General features: G+C 26.1%; 1 protein-coding gene across 2 annotated transcripts in view; it reads right to left on the minus strand.

The window, feature by feature from the left end:
- Nucleotides 1–4,922: 4,922 nt before the first annotated feature.
- Nucleotides 4,923–25,950, minus strand: part of LOC107436527 (Ecdysone-induced protein 78C) — a 170,570-nt gene continuing 149,542 nt past the window's right edge. For both annotated transcript variants that reach the window (XM_016048288.5, XM_016048287.5), the window contains exons 3-8: nucleotides 20,996–21,137; nucleotides 16,820–17,031; nucleotides 15,243–15,560; nucleotides 12,507–12,612; nucleotides 9,482–9,778; nucleotides 4,923–6,331 (exon numbers count right to left, since the gene is read on the minus strand). In XM_016048288.5, coding sequence (XP_015903774.1) covers nucleotides 9,492–9,778; nucleotides 12,507–12,612; nucleotides 15,243–15,560; nucleotides 16,820–17,031; nucleotides 20,996–21,137 — 1,065 coding nt within the window. In that variant the 3' untranslated portion in view covers nucleotides 4,923–6,331; nucleotides 9,482–9,491. The remainder of the gene's footprint in view (nucleotides 6,332–9,481; nucleotides 9,779–12,506; nucleotides 12,613–15,242; nucleotides 15,561–16,819; nucleotides 17,032–20,995; nucleotides 21,138–25,950) is intronic.

Here is a 25,950-nt window from a genome sequence, read left to right on the forward strand (position 1 = left end):
TCTATGTTACGAAATAGTAAACAGTTCCATATTCATAAATATGGGTATAACATTTCTGAACACCTAACCAGAAAAAGCCACTCAAGCCTTTTTTTCTTCAACCAACATTAAAAGCCATCACGCTTTAAGCTAAAATTAATTAACAAATAAAATGCTTCGCAAGCATATCAATTAACACGTGTATGTTTTCTCAAATTTAACAGAAAGCGCACATCTAAATAAAGCGCAGAAATAGGCCTAAATTCTAATATATTTATACATTTACAAAGTACTAAGCAAAGTTCATAATATTTAGTTCTATATGAAAGTATGCTTTCTTTCACTGACTTTATATTAAAGCTTTAACTTAATAGCTAGAAATTTCTAAATTGAAAAAGCCTAATTTTGCTTGAAATACTTTAAGTAATAAATCTTTATTAGTGATTTTCGTTTAAAAAATTTACTAACGTTTTTACATGTACAAAAGTGATGATTATTTTTAATTTCATGTTTTTATTGGAAATCGAATGATTTAATTTAAAAATAAATGTCATTAGTTAATTCGGTAGTTTTAAAATTTTCACTTGTAAGCTCCTAGCTCAAAATTAGAAAGAAAAACACGTACATTTTAACGGGTTTAGAAGCCTGTAATATTACGGTGACCTAATTACATGAATGCAGTTTTCAGATTTTTAAAATTATAAAATCTGAATTTTATTTTTTATTAACTATGTATTTACAAGAGAGCAGAATCAACAAATTTTTACATTTGAAAGCTAAATGATATTTTATCATTCCCATTTCAATTTTCCATATACATAATTACTATTAACGAAAAAAATCATGTTTATAAGCTTGAAAAAGGAATAAATTAAAATCGAGTAATTTAATTCAATTTACTACTAAAGTTCAGAAGGGAAAAAAATAATAATAAATCAATATTTTTAAGTACATTTGTAAAATCTATTCTATATTTCTACATTTTGAAAAATGCTCAGTAGCTCAAAGATTAAAGTAGCAGTTTCTGTTAAGTAAGTTTTTTTTTTTATCCAGTTTAAATTTTTTTTAAAAATACATTTACATGAAACTAGAGCATGAAATACAAATTTATATATTCACGCTTTAAGATTAAAATTTTTAAACAAGTTAACTTCAAAGTTGATAAATTATATTTAAGGAGATAAAATGTTTAAAAACGTATACAATATAATTCTATGCATGACATTGTCAGTTATCAGTTAATAGTTATACTAAATTTTACATATTTTTTTAAAAATTTTGATCATCTGAAGATAAAAATGTTTGAAATATACATACCATTTTCTAAATAAGTACATGAATTTCAGATGTAGTAAAACATTTTTTTTTTCTAAAACACAGTCTATAAAGTATTGGTTTAACAATAGACAGTAACATAATATTTTATTGAAACGACAAAATGTAAATAAGTAATAACTTGAACATTTCAATATTTTTGAAATTTATTAGAATTGAATAACTAACAATTTAAGTAGTAACAACAGCATATAACGATATCGTTTAAAAGCTAGAAAATTAAAAGTTTTTTAAATTCTATATCAAATTTTTCGTTAGAATAATGAAATATAACTCAAGAAAATGTTAAATAGTGAACAATAGTGTATTTGTAAATGTTATGCTTATTTTGGCAATGCAATCCATGATATTAACTTATGAAAAAAAAATTGAGTAGTGTGGGTTCATATTTCATGCCAAAATAAGCATAAATGTAAATAATTAAGCATTTTCAATAAAAAGTACATATAAATATATTTAATTCTTCAATAATATTTTTTTGACATTATTTCTTACACCTTTTCGTTACTTAAAACTACATCATTGTATAGATTAATAATTAAAGAAATATCTAATTTAAACATTTTTTTCTTAGATTTTAATTCGAGATGAGTTTTTAATTTCATTCAAATACTGAAATGCATGCACATCATTTTATAATTAGTTACAAAATAAAAAAAACTATCACGTGTAAAATATGATGTTGCAGAATCATAGCACATTCACAGATGGGAAATTCTTCTGTGAGAGTTTGCATAGTTTGAAGTATGTGATATAACATCCAAGTATTAGTATGAAGTATAACAAAACTTACGTACACACATTGATCAGCGAAAGAACATGAGAAATGCTTAAGATGATATTAAGGTAATATTTGCTTCACGATATTAAGACCAAGCCGCATTTATCAATAATATTGTTTGGAACGAAACTCTTTTTTTTTTCCACACTTAATTACAGTTTTACATTACACTTAAAAAAAAAAGAAAAAGAGAAAAAAAGGAGAAGTTTGATTTAAAAACAAACTAGGTCAATTTTCATGAATTTTGTATTATAGATAGGGAAGAAAAAACATATTGCTCACAAGATTTAAAATTTCTGTAAGTTACGTAGAATTGATTAAATTTCATATAAATTATTAAAAAATAACATCATGAATAGAACTGGTTTTAAAACAAACCATTTCTCTATTGCATGGTTTATTATTATTATTTTGATACAAAAAAAAACTAAAGTGCTTGTTAATGTTGTTGATTTTGTGTAAAAAATAAAGTTGGAAAAGTATATTAGGATTGGATAAATGTGTTCAATTTTTTCAAAATGAAGTGATTAATTTTACATTTTATATAAATCAAGGAAAATATTTGAATAAAACCCAATACTTCAAACAAAAAAGATCGTTTCCAAAATAGTGGTTAAATTTTTTTTTAAATTAAATTATTTTTTGTTGAAACATTTTTGAAAATTAAAAAAAATATCATATTATGTTTAAAGAAAAAACATTAAAAACTAGACCGAAAACTTGAAATGCTTTGTACCTTGGAAAACAATTAATTACTATAATTAATTCTTTTCGATAATTTATTATCCCTTTTTTAAGCATGATCCTTTTACAAAAAGTTAACAATGCTTGATTATAAACCGTCAAAATCTTAATTTCATTCCATTATTATTCCATAGTAAATCTGCCAATAACTCAATTTTAACCTATTATTTGAAAATTAATTTGTCAATATCTTAATAGCGCGAATATAAATTTGGCAATACCTTGATTTTAAGCCATTATTTGATAATAAATATAACAAATCCGTCCTAATATCGATTTTAACCTATTACTTAATATTTCTCTAAGATTACTTATTTCATGATAATAAATCCGCCAATTTTAGCCAATTATTGGACAATAAATCCGCAAAATCTTAATTGTAACCTAGTGCTTGATAATAAATCTGCTGCTTTCTTCATCAATTTTAATCCATCCGAAAAGGAAAAAAAAAACATTTCCTAATCATATAAACTGACAACACTGGCATGATTCTAATATCATAAACATGATACAATGTACGAAAATGCTTAAAATTTTAAGAAAAAATATACATTACCAACATACACCATGAACATTGAATGATTAACATATAAACTACAAAAGGAATGAAATGAGGTTTAAAACGGACTCTTGATATGAAGTATGATACTATTTATATTTGTAGCAAGAATAATTATGAGTTTTTTCTTCTCGCTGCTTAATAATTGTAGCAAGAATACAGTTAACTGCAATGCAAAGCTAAATTTTAACCAATTTCAGTAAACTTTCTCTAAGACAGAATCTATTCAATGCTGAGCGAAAATTCCGTTTTAAACAGTTTTACACAATTTCACATTTTTTTTAAAAAATTCCTTAACATTTAAACAATTATAAAATAAAACTTTAAAAGAAAGACTAATTACAACTTTTCCTATTACTGAATTAAATGTTTGAATACAATTTATACAATTTAAAATGTATTTTATTACTGTGTTGTCTTAAATCTATTTTAATTTAAAAAATTAAATTTTTAATCTAAATTTGGTTCTATTTTCTATTTACAACAAATTTTTCTATAGCTTATTGTTTATTATGATTGGACTTTTTTTGATAGGGAAATATTATTTATGTAAGCAATTGTGTGTTTTTCACTTTAGTTTTGGAGATAAGAATTAAAAACTTTAAAGTTTTTAAATATTATAATTCTATAGTTATAATAATTATTATAATTCTATAGTTATAATAATTATTATAATTTTAATTATTATAGTTTTAATTATTATAATTTTAATTATTATGGTTTCAATAGTTATAATTTTAATTTTAGTTTTTATAATTTCAATTGTTATAATTAAAAAATTATTATAATTTTAATTATTATAGTTTTAATTATTATAATTTTAATTATTATGGTTTCAATAGTTATAATTTTAATTTTAGTTTTTATAATTTCAATTGTTATAATTAAAAAATTATTATAATTTTAATTAAGTAAAGTTATTTAAAATGGAAATAATTAAATATGTATCTCTTAAACAGATTTTAGATTATATTAAATAAATTAATGTTATTTATAATAGAGTGTGCCAGATCCTAAAAAGTTTCTGCTGTTGTCAAAATTCTATTTCATAACAGCGCTCGTCTTTGACAGAGTTTACTGTAGTTAGTAGAAAGTATAAAAATCTATAAAAAATAATCATGATTTCTTCTAGTAATAATTTAATTTGTAATTCAGCAAGCTGTGACTATAATCTATTTTTCTTCTATTAAAACATTAACTTGTGTCAATTGTATATAATAAATGAGTAAGTAAACTTGAGCAAGATATGATTTTTATAAAAAAATTATTTTTTACTGACACTTTTAAAAAAAATAAACAGCTCTTGTTTTCTCATGATTTACGATTTTGAATATTTTTTTTCAAGCAAAAAGATTTTTTTTCCTCCAAAAAAGTTCATAATTTTAAACTTTTTTTTTTCCGAACAAAGTTATAAATGCAAAAGTTCTGTAGTCCACAATTAAACATTTTTTGTTTTTCTTTTTTTTTTAAACTAATATTGATGATTATAACAAGTAAATCAATCTTAATTTCACATCAATAAGCTTTTTAACAAGTTGAAATGAGACAATTACAACTGTCGTTAAAAATGGTAATTTTTATAAGAAAATATATATTGCTTGGTTACAGAGAACAGCATAATTCCCAATATCAATAAATTTTATAACTAGAAATATTTTAACAAGTAGAAAAAATTTATAAAAACAAATTAAAATTCAATTCGTAACTATAAGATGTGTTTTATAATTAAGTATCATTTTTAAAAACCATTTTTACAGAAACAATTGGAATGCTGTTGATTGAAATTCATTTAAAATAAACGAATTTATAAGAAGTTTTTTAACTGTATAATAAAATGAATCGATTATATATAGTAGTATTTGCATATTAAAATAAACTATTGTATTAATGAGATTTTATCAACAATTCAAAAATGAAAAAAAGCAAGCAAAAATATTAACTTAACACCATTTTTTAGTTTTACTAAGAATTACAAAGGACGCATGAATGAGACATAAATGTGGGACGAATCGTAAACGAAATTACATTTATAAAATGAACATTAAAGGACGGAAACGTTTGTAAACAAAGGAATGAGGTAGGGTACCCATTAACTAACAAGTAAATAAATAAACATTAAATGCACAGCGATGCAATGATTTTATAAAATATATCCAAACGAAATTTAAACATTCATGTGAATAAGAATTGTTAAATCTATAATTGATCAACAAACGACTTTTAAATAAAAGCAGACGATTACTGATTTTAAAAAAAAGAAGACTTTAATCATCCACTTGAATCAGTTTAATTCCAACATTAATTGGTAAAAAAAAACAAAAAACTTTCTTTTTCAAAAAATAATATGAATACTGATTTTATGTCATGATATTAATTTATTCATATTAAAGCAATTTGAAATCATTTAAAATTGGTGAAGGAACAATTTTTTAAATTATTATAAAATCAAATGATAAATGTATTGATTAGTACCACAAAGCAGACGATTTTAAACGATGACATAAAAGCCTTACACAAGCAAATGGAGCATAAATTATATTACCTAAGCGTCCTTTGCAAATCTTTTCTTGTTAAGGACAGACAAAAAAATGATGTCTATAATGAACAATCACCAAACACAATCTTGTAAAGGTGGTAAAACATATAGCAATGAATAAAATAAATACTAACAAAATATTGGTCCTGAAGACTAACAAAATTCAATAAAGTAAAGCCAATAATTACTTGAGAACAAATATGCATGGGCTTATTACGCTTTTAATCGTCAACAAATTTTAGTCCAGTCTCTAGTTTTTGTAATTGAATTTATCGTTTTTTTCTTTCATTTTTAGTACAACAGATTTCTTCCATTATTTTTTTTCTTTTATAGAGTCCTTTTCTCCATAGTGCTGCAGAAAAACATCTTGAAGACAGCTTCTTTCGACGTAAGAAATCTGGAATAAGTCAATAAAAGCTTTTGTGTATTTGTACCAGGAAAATATATGTAAAGTAATAAGGACATTTAATAAAAATATAATAGCTCTTGTCAATCAATAGTCAATAAAAACAATAAGTCAATAAAAGCTTTTGTGTGTTTGTACCAGGAAAATGTATGTAAAGCAATAAGAACTATTAATAAAATTATAATAGCTCTTGCCAATTAATAGGCAATATCAATAGAATCAATAAGTCAATAAAAACTTTTGTGTTTTTGAACCAGGAAAATAAATGTAAAGCAATAAGAACGTTAGATGAAAATATACTAACTGTTGTAAATCAAAGCTTGTTTTTGTGTATTGGTACGAGAAAAAAAAAGTATACCAAATGTAAAGAAATAATTCAAAAACTGTAAACTGTGTCTTTAGAAATCTTAAATATGCTAATTAAAGCTATTATGTATTTCTAACTCCAAATTATAATGTAGCAATGTAAAGCAATAAAAATGTTTCATCAAATTATAATAGCACTTAATAAATCTAAAAAATGCGAATTACGGCTATTACGTAGTGGTAAAGTAATAAGGATATTTAATCACACAAAATCTCTTAATAAAACTGAAATACAAATACGTTAATAACAGTTTTGTATTTGTACTAGGAAAATATTATGCATTTACACAAAGCAGAAAGACGTTTAACAACAAATAATATATTTAAAACAATCTTGAATTCATTAAAACTTGTATTAATTTATACTAGAAAATTACTATGCCTTTAAGTAATATTAATCCAAAATAATTTTTCTATAAATTCTAAAACGTGTCAATTAAAATTTTAGTGCATGTGCACCAGGAATCTATGTAAAGCAATAAAAATATAATACCTCTATGTAAAGAATCTATGTAAAGCAAATGAGAACATTAAATCAAAAGCTAATCTCTATTGAGAAATCTGTATTATATTTTAATCTATTTGAAATTTTAGTTTTGTTCCTTATGGCTGTTTATTTTCCAGCGTAGTTTTCCATTCTTAAAACTTTGAATATTTATTTTTCTTCATTTTTTTTAATTTAATAGCAATAACTAAAAACGGTTAGCGCGCAAGATAAAAAACCTAAACATTTTCTTAAAAAATATAAGCTTAAATAATTAAATATAGAACTTGGACAAAATGGGTTAAATAATTTTTAAGATATAAAAAGCTTAGCAAAGTCTTTTACTGGGATTTTGTTTTTAAATTAATCAACACATTTTGGATTCTTTCATATTTGAGATTTTGTCATCTAAAACTACATAATTAATGATCATGAAAACATTTGTATGAATTAATTAAAAATATGAATAATCATAACTTTTTTCAATGAAATTTTTCTAGAGTAAGCAAATTTCATAAATGAATGCAATGAATTTTTTATTCAATGGCAACGTGACGAGATATGCCAGAAGTAAAAAAAAAAAAAATTACATTTAAACTAAAAAAGGTACTACACCATTTATATTGTAGTATATTCATATATACAAAAAAAGAAGAATGAAATAGAGAGAGAGAGAGAGAGAGAGAGAACGTTTATAAGGCAGGTTTTGCATTTTAATCTATCAAACGTAAAAATTTATTTAAATCAAGTTTAATCTATGATTATTATTTAGTATGCCAAAATGGGCCCTTTAAGCCATAATTATTAATTAGCCTGTCGTAAGTAGGCACCGTAAGCTACGATTTTTAATTAGTATGTCGTTAGTGGGACTTTTAAACCATTATTAAATTAAAATCTGAAGATTTAAAAATCCAATATTTTTGAGTACTATTGTTTAGGGTGTCTGTTTTTTTTTTTTTTTTTTTTTTTTTTTTTTTTTTTTTTTAGCGCATTGTATAAAAAAATTTTTTATCAAGGAATAAAAATTCATGGAAGAAACAATGCTTATTATACTCAAGATATGGAAGTATGCAATTTTGAAAATAAATGTTCGATTAAAAATCTTCAAGTAGTTGGTTGCTCAGTTAAAATCCACTAAAAATTGTTTGGTGCATATTAAGATTTAGATTTTATGTCAGATTTCGCATTATTTTCCCTTTCTTTTCGTATTCGAGTGGAATAATGAGATTTTAAAACGAACAAATAACATAAATATTTTAAAAGGTGATTTTTTTAAATCGCCAATTTGGCGAAATTTTACCACCTAAACCAGAGATGGGCAAACTGTGGCCCGCCGAAAGATTTTATCCGGCCCGCCGGAAGATTTTATCCGGCCCGCGGATAGAATTTTAGCTTGCCGATCCGTGGCAAATATAAACATATAAACAATATACATCCAATTTCTTGTCGACTGTGTTTAAAGCTATTTCTGTTCTTTCTTTTTTAACAAAATACTGATGACCTTTTTACTTTCTCTATTTTTGTTCTACAAAACATAAATTGATGGAAATAGTTAGCACAGACAGCTTCAATTGGTAAAATGTTGAAAGTAGAAGTTCTTTATAGAATAGCCGTAGATTGACTCCAACTAGCGTTTGTCTTTCTCGAGGAGCAGACTTATGGAATCTAATATGTAGGTGAATTGTACTTCACATGTGACAGACTGCGCATTTTAAGCTCCAACGAGCGCACAATCTAACAATCATCTGAAGCAGTTGTTTCTAAATATGTCAAAGTTTGAGTTTTACAAATCGTTACCAAAAGCTAGTTTCCAAAATTTAATATTTCATGCCTAGAAAATCAGTGCTATGTTTGCTTAATCTTATGTTAACAAGAGTTTTCAACTATGAAACAATTATTTCAGAAAAAATTATTTCAGAAGTAGATTAACAGACAAGCATTTAGCCTCGTTCCTTAAAATAAGCACATCTCACATCGAACCTCAATATAGGGAACTTTTGAAAATGAAATCGCAATTTCATTCATCTCATTAAATATTTAAATTAAAACTTGTACATCGTTTTCTTTTCTTTTTTTTTTTTTTTTTTTTTTTTTTAAATTTTGAAGTTTTCACTTGGCCCACCAAAAAAAAATTTTTCTCGATTTTTTGCCCGCGACCAAAAAAGTTTGCTCATCCCTGACCTAAACAGACAAATTAAGCCACAAACGTCATGGCAATGTCGCAAGCGCCATTTTCATGATTAGCGTCATATCATTTTAAAACATATAGGTGGCAATTGGCCTCCACTTACACTGTTATAATTATTGCTGTTCGTATCTCATTTGCTGGTGTGGTGGCTGGTTCATGTCATGCGCCTCAGCAAAGAGTGGCGGTATCTTGACGAGTTCAAAATTTAAATTCACCCTGAACCAATTGAGGTGTTCTTCGTGCTTTGCGCCAAGTGATCTCAACTCCGGCAACTTCATCATGAGCATGGGAAAGGTGTTCGGTTCTCCAGGGTGGCTTTTTGCAACCTGGATTTTCAGAGCCTCCGTGACTTTCTCTTGCATCTGGTCTATCATCTTGTAATTATCGACATTCGATCGCTCTGAAATAGAAGAAAATTGCTCGTTAAAAATACTGTAATAAATGAAGATCTTAAATCTTCGCAAGTTAACATTTTAAATCTTTGGACATTGATATACATTGATATCGTTAAATATAAAATTTTGTCATTCCAAATCATTGAAAAGAGTGGCGTTTGAATTATTCAAAAGTACAGCAATTAAATTATTGCAAATAGGAGCATTTGAGCTGCAATGGATCAGGGGATAGAGCGTTCGCCTTCCAATGAGGCGAACCGGGTTCAAATCCCAGTCGATATAAATTCCGCATCCGGCTTGCACCGACAACAGTGCTGATGTAAAACATCCTCAGTGGTAGACGGATCATGGGTTAGAGTCCTCCTGCCGTCAGGCTAACCGTGAGAAGTTTTCGTGGTTTTCATCTCCCTGTAACGCAAATGTGTAGTCGTATACCCTAAAATCGCGTCACTGTTCAAAGATGGTTATAAAATAAAATGAGAGCATTTAAATGTTTGAAAGTCAGCTATTAAATCTTTTGTTCTTGAAGAGTTTAGTTTACGAATTGTGGCATTTAAATCCTTGAGAATTAACTGTTTAAATTTTTAGAGGTTGAAGCACATAACGTGAGTATTTAGTATTTTTCTTTGTGAATATTTTAATCTTTACGAATTGTAACGTTTAAAAAATTTTGGCTTTATATCATTGCAAAACGAAGGATTTGAACTATTGTGAGTTAAAACCGTTTAAAATCTTTGCAACTTGAAACACGTAAATTTTTCGATATTTATTTGTAGATAAAAGGATCGGAAAATGAATGGATAATTATTATTAGCTATTTTTCGATCATTTCCACATGATTTTTCCAACTTCGGTATTTTTAATACGATAATATTGCGACTCCCGAAGTTCGAATTTGAGTAATCACTTTTTGATGCGTCTGATTCATAGCTATTCTGTCGTTAATTCACGTTAATTCTGTCGTCAATTTTCTAATCGTTTTCTAAGCAGTTATTTAAGCTATTTTTTGTCTTTACGGCATTATTGACATGGTCAGCCAAATTCCGATATTCTTAATACAATATTAATAAGACACGTGAATATAGAAATTTGAGTTAAAATTTTCTGGCCTACTTAATTTGTAACTATCCCGTTATCGATTTTTAGATTGTTTCTCAGAATCATTTTTATGCCAATTCAACATGGTTTTTTAAATGTCGATTTTTTAATACGATGTTTCAATACTTGAATTTCGAAATTAAGTAATCACTTTTTGACTCTCTTTATTGGCGACTAATTCCATGGTTTATCTACGTCAGCGATTCCCAAACGATGTTCAAAGGAACACTAGGGTTCCGTGAAAGAGTTAGACCCGTTTCGTGGGTTAGTACTTTTTATAATTACAGATTAGTTTTGAATCCTTTCATTATATTTAGATCCAACCAGTTATTCATAATTTATTTAATCTTTCGGTTGCCTTTATGAAATTATTTCAAGTAAAATGCCAATGAAATAGAAATGGAATTTTTTGAACGAAAATATAATATATCGAATAACATTATACATAATTAAATTAACTTTGAAATGAGCACGCAATTGTAAAAAAATTGCTTTAATATTCCTCATCGCGCTTTTCAAATCAAAATGAAATAACATAATTTTTTAATTAAGAAATATGTTTCCTTAATAGCCATCTTCACCCTTTATAGTAGTTCTTTTAAGTTTTATTTCGAAGAAAACCATAATTCTGCTTATTTTATTTATTTTCAGCTTATGCATATAAACCTAAAACAAACTCAGACTAGACATAGCACAAGGACTATAAATTTAACTGTCAGACATAAAATATAATTTAAAATTATTAAAGATAAAACGATGAAAAATCTTCATACATCTAATTAAATATTTTAAATATATTTTTATAGGTTATAATAACGTTTACAATTACTTTAACTTTATTTGTAATATGGGGGTTCCGTCAAAAAAAGAAATGGTTAATTATTTAGGGTTCCACAGACGAAAGAAATTGGGAACCGATGATCTATGTCATTTTCTAACAATTTTTTTTTTTGCAGTTATTTTTTGTTCTTACTGTTTTCTACACATGGTTTTTCAAATAATGATATTTTGAACATGATGTTTATGAACACGTGAATTTAAAATTAGTCTTATCATTTTTTAACGCGCTTATTTTGTAACTATATACCGTCGTAATCGTTTCTAATCATTTTCTGGAGTTACTTTACTTTCGGCCCGGCAATTTCCACATCGTTTTTAAAACCTCGATATTTAAATACAATATTCTGAATTGCGCGTTTGAGTATTTAAACTTCCACACAAGTATAAATATTTAATATTTTCTATTCAATGATGGTTTCATTGCAATAAGTCACACAGATTATGCTGAATTTTCTGCACCAGAAAACGCATTGCGACACCGCATTAAAAATTGTTTGTATGAATCCTGATTTTGCTACTAGTATTTTTTAGTTACTGATTTTGAGAAATGAAAACATGCCCTGAAGGTAGGGATTAAAACTTTTACCGTTACGCCTATTATAAATTCAAAGAAAATGGAAGATTGTAGTAGATGATTAAGATAAAGCATTTCTTAGGGAAATATTTAAGTGCTTCTATTAGTATATGTAAGTAATTAATAAAACTACTTCAATAGCCGTAACGTGTTAAATCGTGCATAATAAAGTAAACAATGTCCAGAGATCCAAAGTGAAATTGAGTTGAAGTAATACTTACCTGATGTAAGTAGTACTATTGCAGAAAAAAGAGCAATCTCGGAGTCACTTAGTTCTAGGCTATTGAGTGACGTCATGAAGTTGAACAGAGACAAAGCAAACTCGTACTGTAAAGAGATAAAAAGAACTTTGCAATGATAATTTGAAATAAACGAAAAGAAAATGGCTTTAAGTTACCTTAACCCCTTAACGATCGGCTAATTTTTAAGAAAATGGTCATAAAAGTGTCTATTTTTTTGGCTTTTATATTTGTATTATGTATTTGATTAGTGCTGCAACCAGTTTAAAACAAACTAACTATCTACAATTACCTTTAAAATATCCTGGTACTGTCATCTTGTGTGTAAAATGAGAAATAAGACGTTTTCCGGGCAAAAGAAATGATTTAGTTTTATTCTTATTGGCGCGTTACTACTGAACACTCCTGCCCGTCAATATCACGGGAGCGAGAAATAGAGGGCGAAATCTCACCCCGTCATTTTCACGGGAGCGAGAAGGAAGGGGCTAATGAGAAAAGATTTAAATTTCACGCAAATAAATCTTTCAATCGAAGTACTTGCAGTTATAGTAAAGAACGCCCAGAAAGAATTTTTTTTTAAAAATTTTATAAAGAATATTCATTAATGTAATTCTGAGGAAAATCTGCAGGGATTCAAGACACGTGAACTTAGGGAGAAATTAAGCGAAGTAATAAATTGTGTATCAACGGAAACAAGTAGAGTTAAATTATGATTTGGAAATGATTATAGGAATTTATGATGAAGAGCAAAAAATTTGCATTCTATATTCTGGATAAAATTACTAAACTAAGCAATAATAATGGAAAATTTTTAACAAAAAAATTGCGCTTTTCTACACGAAATTTGAGATATATATTATTTTAAAGTGTTTACTTTAAGCATTAATTTAACCCTTGATAATGTAACAACTTCATTTGATTAAAAAAATATGATGGCAAAAGTCGACATGCTTTGAGCTCTCAAAAAAAAGAGCCTATTCTCAAGACTTGTCAGATGATTCAATTAATTTAACCATCAGCGACTGGTGACAGTAAGCAGACAATCAACAGCAAAAGGTTTAAGCGGACGACACGAGAAATAAAATTACATAATGCAATAAATTATGCATCTAGAATAGAAATTTGACGAAAACGTGTTCGAAGAATGTTAATGATGAACAAAGAAGAATTTAATTTTCCCATTCAGAATGAACTTACATTTTACAATAAGAATAAAACATTTCATACATGAAATAAATTACATGGTATTTATATTTTAAACTTAGGAAAAATTTCAAAAAAAAGTTAGCTTAGAACATAGAGTTATCATTTACAATTCGTAACACACAGACTTATGTTATCTTTCTACTTATATTTGAAATTTAGACGAAATTCCTGTCTCTAAAAGAACTTATGACAAAAAATGGTTTATCTAGATTTTAGATTCAGAATAAACTTATATTAAGTAGAAAGTTTCTGCAGGTACATATGGAAACATCAATAAAAAAAAACATTATGCAATAAAAATAATGCATGCAATAAATTTAGTAGTATCGATATTTGATATTGATAACTAAAATTTCTTCAAGTGTTAACTTCGAACATTGTAATATCTTACATCTAAAGTTCACGTCAACAAATTTAGAGCTTTCATTATAATAAATAAATATTTGAAATTAAGTAGAGCATTTTGCGTCTGAATCATCATGAGACAAACAATGGTGAATGTAGATTCTGAAAGACCTTACATTATGCAACAAGTGGAAAGTCTCAGAAAAACTTATGTAGAATCATTTAATATAGAAATTTATGTAGAATCATGGAATGTAGAAGCTTATGCAGAATTATGTAATGTTATGTAGAATCAACAATTTTTCTTTCGGAATTAACTTTCATCAAGTAATAAGTAAAAAACCTTTGAAAGAACTTATGATAGGTATTGATGAATCTAGAGTTTAGATTCAGAATGAGCTTACATTATACAATAAATAAAAAGCCTCAGTAAGAACGTATATGAAGGGTATAGGTGAATCTAGAGTTTAGATTTAGAATAAACTTACATAAAAAAGTCTCAGTAAGAACGTATATGATGGATATTGGGGAATCTGAATTTTAGATTTAGAATAAACTTACATAAAAATGTCTCAGTAAGAACGTACATGATGGGTATTGGGGAATCTGAATTTTAGATTTAGAATAAACTTACTTAAAAATGTCTCAGTAAGAACGTACATGATGGGTATTGGGGAATCTGAATTTTAGATTTAGAATAAACTTACATAAAAATGTCTCAGTAAGAAAGTATATGATGGGTATTTGGGAATCTGGATTTTAGATTTAGAATAAATTTACATAAAAAAGTATCAGCAAGAACGTATATGATGGGTATTGGGGAATCTGGATTTTAGATTTAGAATAAACTTACATAAAAAAGTTTCAGTAAGAACGTATATGATGGGTATTGGTGAATTTATGTTTTTAATAGATATGAATTTACCAGCGGAATTCAGAAGTTTGAATAATATGGTACCTGGTGCTTTCTTATTTTGTTATTAAATTTTGAAATGAAAATAAATTACTGTAATTTTACTCACACTGTAATTTTTTTATGAAACATAAAATTTTTTTTTATATAAATAAGAAGGAACGTAAGTCCATAGTAGAAATAATAGAACCACCGTAGTATTCGTGATTAAAGTGCACACCAAACTATAAATAATGAAATAGAATGAAAATTACGTCAAACATCAGTTCAACTTGTTGTCGAGTGATGTAGGTGCCGTCCGAGAAAGTGATGGTATTGTCTGCGATTAGCCTAGATGCATGCACCACCCAGATCTCGAAGAATCCCTTCTTGATAAGTCTTAGTTGGTCGTCCTGAGTTAGGCTTAGGAAACTGGGCACTTTCTTGGCGAATTCCACCTGCCTCTGAATGGAAGGTGTGAGAGCAGCCGCAAAATGTTGCCACATAATGATCTTCTGATGCTCCAGGCTGTCTGGCAAGGCTATTTGTGTCTGGCCATCATTCCCATTGCCTGTGTGGAACTCGTCGAGACTCTACAACACAAAGAAGTCATTTTAAGACCTGCTCTAAAAAAGACGCATCAATCATTTGCTTTTGGAATAAAATCTGTTAGTGATTTACAATGATTATTTGATCCAAAAAAAAATATTAGTGTTTATACGTCAATAATTTGCTCTTGGAAGACCTGTTAGTAAATATGCAACAACAGTTTGATCTTGGAAGAAGACCTGTTAGTAAATATGCAACAGCAATTTGATCTTGGAAGAAGACTTGTTAGTAAATATGCAACAGCAATTTGCTCTTGAAAGAAGACCTGTCAGTGATTTACATTAATTATTTGATCCAAACGAAGAAGAAAAAGACCTATTTGTGATAATGCATTTACTCTTGGAATAAGACCTGTTAGTGATTTAGATTGATTATTTTCTCTTGGAAGAAGACTTGTTAGTGAGTTATAATTTTATCCAAAAATTTAAAAAAAAAACACTTCCTATTAGGGATTATACACCAGGCATTTGCTCATGAAAGACCTTAGTGATTTCCATTAATTTTTTGATTTAAATAAAAGATCTATTAGTGATATGATAGACCTATTAGAGCATTAATGTTTTACACCAGGAAATAGACCTACTAGTGAATAGCATTAATTACTTCCTCTAAAAATTATTTATGTCTTTTGTATTAATTACTCGCTCTAAGAAAAAGACCTAACAGGGATTTGCATTAATTATTTGCTTTGAAAAAGAATTAGTGATTCACTTTCATTACTTGTTCTAGAAAAAAAGACACCTATCTCAGTTGAAAAGAAAGTTGAAACTTAAGTGGAAATATACAGTCTATAATGTGAAAAACTTTTTACAAAATCGAGTATACCTATAATAGTTATTTACATCAATTATTTTTTCTAAAAAATAATTAGTGATTCGATTTAATTACTTGCACCAGAAGGCTCTTTTTCGGTACTATCAAAGGAGTGTGAAGGGAAAGGGAAAACGTAGAATTTTTGATAAGTAAACAAATAACTGGTATTATACTTTTGCTTGTAAATAAATCTTTAAAAAAATGTCTTTGTTTTAGCACAATTTAAGTAAGAACAATTTTTTAACATCACCTACATTAATTTTCATCAGTTACAAGCAAAAAAAAAAGTAAATTAAAAAAAAATCTGATAATTTTTTTTCTTTTATTTGATCTTTTCATTTATTAAAATTTTTGTAAAGATACTTATATAGATATAAAGATTATAAAACTAATCTTTATAGATATAAAGATTATGAAAAAGGATACTTACAAATATTGCAGGTTTCCTCACGAGTCCCCTCGTCTTTAATTCAGAATAATCGCAATTGGAGTGATAAGCTTGTGCAATGGTCAGTGTCATATCGTACATGGCTAGTTCCTTGCTTTCGATATCCCTAATAGACTGGTCAGCTTCAGATTGGGTCACTCTGCTCTCTTCCATACGTTCTCTCGTCCTCTTCGGAACACGACCATATCGAACAGCTGAAAGAAGGATTTATTATCATTCAATAAATATCGCCAAGGGTTCGATTTCCCTTTTTTTATAGTTCATACATAGCTGCCAACATGAATAGGAAAAAATCCAGTAGACTTTATGAAGTAATATAAATTTCATGATATCTGTTGCAAAATATACTAAATATTTTACATATAGGCAATTTTAGAGATTTTTATTGTCATCAAAATATAAAAACTTATTGCACTAATAACTATAAATGGCCAACAATATTTTCCATTTACGATTGACATTAAATGAACTTGAATTCGAAATGTTAATTCATAAAATTGAATACTAATAGACAAGTATTTTCTTATTGATAGTTAAAAAGACTTTCTAATTATTTTAAAAAGGGAGATCTGAATAAAAATAAACTAAAAATTTTAGAACAAAAAAGGAAGAAAAAAATGCTTTAAAAGGGTTACTATAATTGAGACTCGTTTCATTATGTGAGTTAGCAATATTTATTTAAATATCTAAGAAAGCAACAAATTGTGTAAAAATTCTATTTCAATAGGAATTTTTTTTTTTTTAGGAAACTTACTAAATTTCTGCAAGAAACTTTTTATATTTGCAAAACTTATTTTTGTTTCAGTACTTTTATTTCAAATATCAATTAGTTTAAAATATTGAAATCATTATTAAAAGCTCTGAGATTTATAAATGCTGGTTATAAGCATATGTTAACTTAGGAAATTAAATTTAAAATCTGCAAAATTTGTAATTTGAAAAGATACAATCATTTAACAAAAATAACGAACATATTTTAAAATTTTTTGACTGTTGGCTAACATGTTTTGAATCATTGATAATGTATCTCACCTTATTATGTTAGAAAATGGTTATTTGATTAATAATAAATAATAATAATTAAGGATATTATTTATTTATTTATAATTATAAATAAGTTTAAAAAAACTTGGTTAAGTGTGATTTAAATGTTTTATTTATAGCTAATAAGGAGGATCACTTTTACTTGAAAACCTTAAATACTGTGTTAACCTATTTTAACCAATTAAATATTAGCGTTATTATGTTAATATGATAAATATGATTTTTACTTAATTTCTTTTTATAATTTTATTTAACAATACTAACTGAAGTCGTTAATAATTTAAACTTTTATTAAGGTTGAATCAAGTTTAATGGTTTACTTTTGAGTCAGTTTTTCCGATTAAATAAAATGCATTTGCAAAAGGAAAAAAAATATTTTGAGAATGAAATTTTTTTTTTGTGTGATAAAAAAATTGCATTTAACCTTTTGTTAAATACATCGAACATTTTACTAAAAAAAAAACTAGTTTAAAGGATTAGATAGATTTAATTAAATAAAATCTTTTAAGAAACTAAAATGCAAAGTAACAAGTAATTTTTATAGATAACAGAGCAAAACAATTTTGTGTAAGGTTTATTTTCGCTATAAATAGGTCTTTAAATGCATTTATAATTAATTCAACATATTTTTACATATTACACATTAAACGCATCACGAAACATATGTTATACATTAAAGCATATTTTCTAGAGAAAATAAAAAAAAAAATTTGTTGTTAAACTACTGCGCGATCAGGAGTCTAGATAAGTTTTGAATTAGTATACGTTTTGTATTCTTAGATGGCGCCACCACTGAAATGATGACTATTAAGTACTCAAATCAGTTTGTATTCAATCTCACCAATTATCTTTTTAAAACTTTTTTCATTTCATTTATTTATTTTATTTTATTTATTTATTTATTTTATTTTATTTTATTTTATTTTATAAATTTTTTTTTGACTATATGAAATATTCAAAATTTGTCTACAAACAATTTTTATTATTGAATTAAAAAAAGTTTTATGAGGGAAAATTGAGAAAAATAAGTAGTAATCAGAACAACGAGAAAATAGAGAAAAATAAAGAGAAATATGTCGAGATGTAATCAATTGAAACATACAAATGTCATAATTGAAATCGATGTAACTGACAGTAAAGCAGATCTCATTTAAATTAATTTATTTCAATTGAAAATCTGATGTAACAGAATTAAAGTGAAATTTTAAGTAAAGATAGGTAAGTAAAGCTAATAAATAATGTAAATCTTAGAAATTCTTTATACCAAAATGCATCCAAAATACCAAAATCAGACATTGCATTAACTTCATGACATACAAAAACTTGATGATTATAGGTTTTTCAGATTTTTTTTTTTTTTTTTACATAGTTTCTTGAAACACTATTATTGCGGGTGTTTTTTTGTTTATTCTACAAATAAATTATACAAATAAAAATAAGGTCGATAACACATATGCTCACACGTTTTATAGTTTTAAGAATTATCAACGCTCTACTTGTTATACTGTTTCGACTTTATCTTATTAAAGTTTTGTTAATCGTACTAAGAAGGAACTAACTATACATAAAAGTAATTTCGTAATTTTAGAATTTTAGAGTCTTGCAAGACTCTAGATTTTTTGTAAAAAAAATTCGGTGAGAAATATTAATTTAAAATTTTTTTTTAAAATTGGTAATACTTAATAGTTTGATATTAAGAAAATCAGGTAGATAAAAATAAGAGTTATAGTAAATATATTAAATGAATATTTAACACCAGTGATGTCAAAACGAGTGACACTTTTTTCTCCTCAATTTTTAATGCATTAGTAAAATAGCTTCACTGTGCTAAAACTACAAGCGCAGCAAAAACACTTTTACAGATGTATTTTACTTCCTCGTAAAAGTCATATGTGAAAGTGCCGTTGCTACTTCTCAAAGAACTGTTTTTCGGGACAATTTTTCAAAGTAAATGAGTATTATTTGCTAAAAAATAGTTTTACTTCTGCGCAACAGAGGTTTTCGTAAATTAATCCAATATTTTTAATTTAAATATGCTATGTTTGGGAATAATACTGACATCTTTAGGAACTTTTCAGTTTTAAAACATTAAAAAAATAATATAAAAAAAAGAGTTTTTATTTTTTTTTTAAAAAGTTCATTATCTATTAAAACTTTTTTCTTTCCTTTCTTGCTAAATGTCTTCTGACGAGAAAAGAAAGTACTAGATAATTGAAACATTAAATGCAACTTTTGCACACAGTATATCAGAATACGATATGTAAAAAGCATTTTTCTGAAATTAGTTTTTGATATTTTACCAACTATGATTAAATCTAACATGGGTGAACAAGTAAATTCCCTTCGTTTTTTTTTTATTTGTTAATTTTTTTTTTAGAAGAACCTGTCAATAAATGTTTTTATCATTATGTTTTAGATTATTCAAAACAGGATATCTTAAAAAGAATTTAAAGATGATATAAAAAATCATGGATTCTGTATGAACAACAGGATCTATGTTTGTTGTTGTTGCAGCTATTTTACGTTTATTTTCCGATCATTATACTTCGAGTTGAGAGAAATAGCATTTTTGACACCTCCTTTTTGCTTGTAAACAAGGTTCTAAGGCTTTTAAAGCTGCTCTTGACATTTGTGCTGTGCGTGAAAAGGCTACCATAGCTGAATGATTAATGTTCGCAATTGGTTTTTGTCAAGCTTAAAATTTGAAATTTTTACCTGATGCTCTAACACTTTAATTTTTTTTAAAAATTCTTTTCTTAAAAAATATTTAGTTGCCGAACAAATATCTAAGATTCATTATAACACTTTTAAGTGTTGATCAAGTAGCATAATGTTTAAACTCTTCTTACTTTAATTATTATTATATCATCGTCGCTTTGTAATTTTTCCGGTACCATGACGATGTTTTTTAGTGTACATCATACGAGGTCTCTTTTTAGATATTTCATTCACTTTTCTTGATTTTTTTTTCTCCTTTCAATATAATAAAGCATTTTCTATTTTTGATAAACATTAATATTTGCTAAAATAATCATAAAAAATAGACAGATTCATAGATTTTTGAATTGAATAATTATTTAACTCCTCCCCGCATAGCATGTTTAGGATACTCACAGTCCCTAGACATTCCAACGTCTAGACATTTCTTGAATCGGCAGAATTGACACCGATTTCTGTTAAGTCGTATAACAAGGCATTTCTCGTCTCTCAGGCATCTGTACTCAATTTTCTTTTGTATACTTCGACGGAAGAAGCCCTAAAAGATAAATAAAAAATTAAAATTAAATTATTGGAATATATTAATATATAATAGCTTAATACTTCACAGCATAATAATTGAAAAAGCATAACTTAACATTATCGGACTAAAAAATTCATTCACTTCAAAAATGTATAAATAGGAAATAGGAGTCAGCATGTTTTAAGCTCTCAAAAGCAGACACCCATTTTCAAGTCTTGCAAGACTTGAATGAGAAGAAAGAAAAGTGATTTTAAATATAAAATGATAAGTTGCCAACGAAAAATGAAAAAAATAAAGGTGAGGAACTAGGCTAGAAAAGCCATTGCAACTGAGAAAAAAAAACAGAACGAGAAAAACTACAGTTGCCAAGAAGGGCTAAGTTAGGTAAAATGCATTTCCACGCGGCAAGGAACTAATATCGTTTACAAGGGAATCATCATTCATATGAATAAAACAAACACTTGAAGCATGTCGACTGTTATTTCCTATTTAAAAAAGTTCGAAGCGAACGAAGTTTTCAAATCAGATGCATATGGTTTCAGTTTCCTGGGATTATTTATTTAATAACTTGATATTCTAAAAAATTATTTATTAATGAACTAAAATTACAAATTTAACTCAGAAATTTGAATGTATTAAACTTATTTAAATACGCTAAAAATAATTACCGCTCTCAAAATAATTAAATAAACTAAAAATAACACAAATTATTAGATACAATACGGTATAATATTTGAATAAACGATAGGAAAAGAATAACGAAAAAATAATTTAGTGTACTAAAAAATAATTTAGTGTACTAAAAAATAATAAACGTTTACTCTAAAAGTAATTTATAACACTGAAAATAATTAAATACTCTTAAAAATAACATAAATATTAAGGAATATTCCATTAAGGAATAGTGCAAAAACATATTTTAATATTCTGATAAATAATAAATTATTACGCTAAAAATAATAAATTTATATGAGAAAAAATAATTGAATGCAATAAAAATAACTTTATACACTATATATAAGATAAAATATTTTAATTCACTTATAATACTAACAGAATACACCAAAAAATAATTTCTGAATATGCATTAAAAGAATTACTAAATCATAATTTAAAAATTATGACTAAAATTACCCTAGTTTTACTAAAAAAAAAAATTTTCAATGCAATAAAAATATTTTGCTACACATAAAAAAATAGTAGTTATCAGATATCTTAAAAATAATTGAATATAAAAACAATTTATTACTTGAATTTTTTTTACTCTGAAACAGAATCTTCATATTTCATAGACACATTTAGTATTGAGAAGTTGTTAGTTAACTAATATTATAAATTGATATCAACTTCCATATTCTATTAATTCGTTTCATCTGAATTTCAGTTAATGTAAACAGTAGTGTAAAAAAAATTCAGCTATTATGCTAGCAGGGTCCTTTAAACTGTTTTGCTCATCCAAAAATATTTCATTTAAGTGTTCCTGTTTCAAAAACAATTTTTTAAAGCAAAAATGTGATGTAATTACAGTATTGATACATTTGTTCGACTTTATAAGATAAGAGGTACCACCCCTAATCGCTCTGCTTACCAACCCCCGTAATTCTGTGTCCCTCTCTATTAGTTTTTTCATAAAAGTCGATAATTTTTACAAAAATTAAAGAACATGTTAATAACTTATATAAATGCTATAATTTTATGTTATAACATTTTGTTAATGTTTTCACCGTAATGAAATGTACGATTTCCTAAATTTTAAAAATAATCAAGCACAATACATGAAAAGAAAAGAAACTTTGGAATACAATTTGGATTTTGTGTGAAATAATAATACGAATTAAAAGAGAAGCCATTTTGTTCGCTAACAAGACTTATATCATTATCATAGAAAATTGTTTTTATCCCTATTGTTTTAAGATTTTTATAATTTTAAAAACTTTAATATGAATGTTAAGTTCTATATGTGGAAACATGTAATCTATATCTCCATTTTGTCATTTTCGACATCAATTTAAATGGGAGCTTATAAAATAAAGATTTCGAGAGAGAAAAAATTCCCTACAACAATGGATTCATTATTTGAAGCAAAAAACGTAGTAAAAAACTATAGAAAACAGCGGATTTAAAATTGTAAAAAACTTCGAAACAAATTGAAATTTCGGAAAAGAACTTACATAAATAAAAAAGGTCCTTATCGCAACTCAAATTACATTTTTGCAAGTTGCAGAATGGCCCACATGGTATTTTCTTCTTCTTTTTTTTTTACTATAACAGTTAGTAATTCTCGAACAAAATAAAAATGTTTTTCATGGGACCCCCTGTGTATTTATAAACACGTCTTCGTAATTTAAAGTTTCTAAGGTTTTGAGCAGCAAAACAAAATATAACGCAAATTTGAACATCAAATTAGAATAACTAACATCGGTGTCCTTAACGATTTCTAAATATTGAGAGAATTATAAAATGTCTATCTTTAAAAACGAAACAATTGTAAATCAAAATAATCGTTTTAACATTTTGACAGTTATTATTTATAAAAAATATATAAATTTGTAACAAACATAAGCATATTAACGTTGTGGATATTTCAATAAAAAATTTTTCGAAGAAAAGGTAAAAAGAAAGAACTTCATAACAAGCGAAGCATATAACTTTTAATTTTAATCCTCAAATATAATTCGTTTAGGAGTTTTTGGCTGAAAAAAGTGGAATAAAATTAAGGATTACGATAACTAAGGAATTTAGAAAAGGAAAAAATTTGCATTCCTGTTTTTTAAAAAAAATTAAATTAAACTTAATTAAAGATAGAAAGAATTTATTTTCAAGTATGTAACTGTTAAAACTTTTATTTAAAAAAATTTTGTATTTAATGTAGGGCATGAAAAATATATTTTTCAAATTTTATAAAGCTAAATTGTAAACTCTAATAAACGCATTCCAAATAGATTCAATAAAAGAAAAACCCAACAAAAAAAATCTTATAATAGCGGTAATATTTAGTTGGTAAACAGAGTGTAATTACATAAAAGTTATTAAGTCAAGCAGAACTTCTTTCCCTCCAAAAAATTTTAAAACTTGTTTATTATAGGACACATAAGTCACATGTCAGAATGCTTAATTATGAAAAGGATTGGCCTATCATAGATACATTTATTTCTCTCATGTAACCAAAAACTTGGGTATTTCTCTACCTAAATTGGCAACACATATAGTCCTCTATATAACAATTCATGCTCTTAGGTTGTCTTAAATAATTTAAGTAGTGTTATATACATAGTTATACGTTAAGTATTTATTTAGATTCATTTGGTTAGGTAGTCAAATTTTAAATTATTAGTAAAATTCAACAAATAGAGGACAATATCACGTACATCTCTTGAAAATAGTTAAAATTGAAATCAAAGTACTTTCGCGCTGGCAACAACTAGCATTAATCTATAAGATAAATATTATAATGGTTGTATTTATAATAAAGGTTGTATTTTCTTTAAAATAGTCATGTATTATAAGATGAATATGATACATGCATTTTTCAACAGCATCCGCATTGTTTTTCATCTATTAACACAATAATAAAATTGAATGCAAATAACTCGGTAATCTTATTCAGCATTTATATTTTCAAAAGATTTAAATTTCATGACTATAAATAAATAAGTAAGCCTTTAAATATTAACTTTAAAAAATAAAATTAACTATAATAATCTATTAAAAGAGCAGTTGAATGAGCATTAACAACTTTTTATCTAAAAAAATTTATGAATTTCTCTAGTAAAATAAAGATGCATTTCATTTTTTTAAAATTTCGAATAGCTTTAAGAACATTTTGTTTTCCAAGAATATTTCATTTCTTTAGAAAAAAATAAACTATTTCTTTAATAAAAAAATAAAGAACCAGAGAATCTACAACAACAAAAAAACTTTAAACATATAGTCGTTTTTTCTTTAATCATCATCCTATCCAAAAGCTCTTCTTTTTTATTTATATTATGCAGCGTTTTTATTCGCTTTAAAAATATTTCAGTTCATTTTTATTTTTATAAATAAAATATATACCCAAGCTTAGAACAGAAAAAAGATGGCGAACATTGAAGATGGCGGCAAATACAAACAGACATGGCAAAGAAAAAATTACCGAACCAGAAAAGATAATATATCTTTGATGCGTTGTTTCTTTTGACATTTCTTTTGAAAGACTACCACTGGAGAGAAAAAAAATTCATGGAGTTAAAAAAGTTTTGCATTAAGAACCTTATCACGAAAGGTTTCAGGACATAAAAAAAGAACTTTTTTATATAGATATATATTAGTTTTTTTTCTCTCTTTTAAAGTATTTTACGAACCTAAACGAATTTGGAACGTGGTGAAAATGCTAAATAACAAAGTTGAGCAATTTTTCAAATGTCTTGCAAAAAACTTAATAAAAAAAATAGTTCCTATGAATCAAAATTGCATTAGACGCAGATGCATATGATGGATGTATATAAAAAAAATGAAACAAATATGCATTACTTAATAGTGAGATAACACATGACAAAACGCTATAGAAAATAAATAAAATGAATTTTTGAAAATAGCGATTTGGGATAAAACAGAAAGAATTGGGAAAAATAATCATGTCTTACTTCATTGTGATATAGCTAAAGAGAGCGATAGAAAATAATGAGATAAATATATTCCTTTAATAAATCAATTTTGAAAAAAAATGAATCAGAGAAGAAAGAGAAGGAAAAAATTGGAAAAAATTAGATGTTTTACAGACATGCCTTTCTAAATTGTAAAGTAACACAAAACAGTAAGATAATAGGGAAAAAATGAGACAAAAATGTTT

Source organism: Parasteatoda tepidariorum, chromosome 4 (genome assembly GCF_982258835.1).
Source record: "Parasteatoda tepidariorum strain Cologne lab strain chromosome 4, Ptep-v5.0, whole genome shotgun sequence".
Classification (NCBI taxonomy): Eukaryota; Metazoa; Arthropoda; class Arachnida; order Araneae; family Theridiidae; genus Parasteatoda; species Parasteatoda tepidariorum.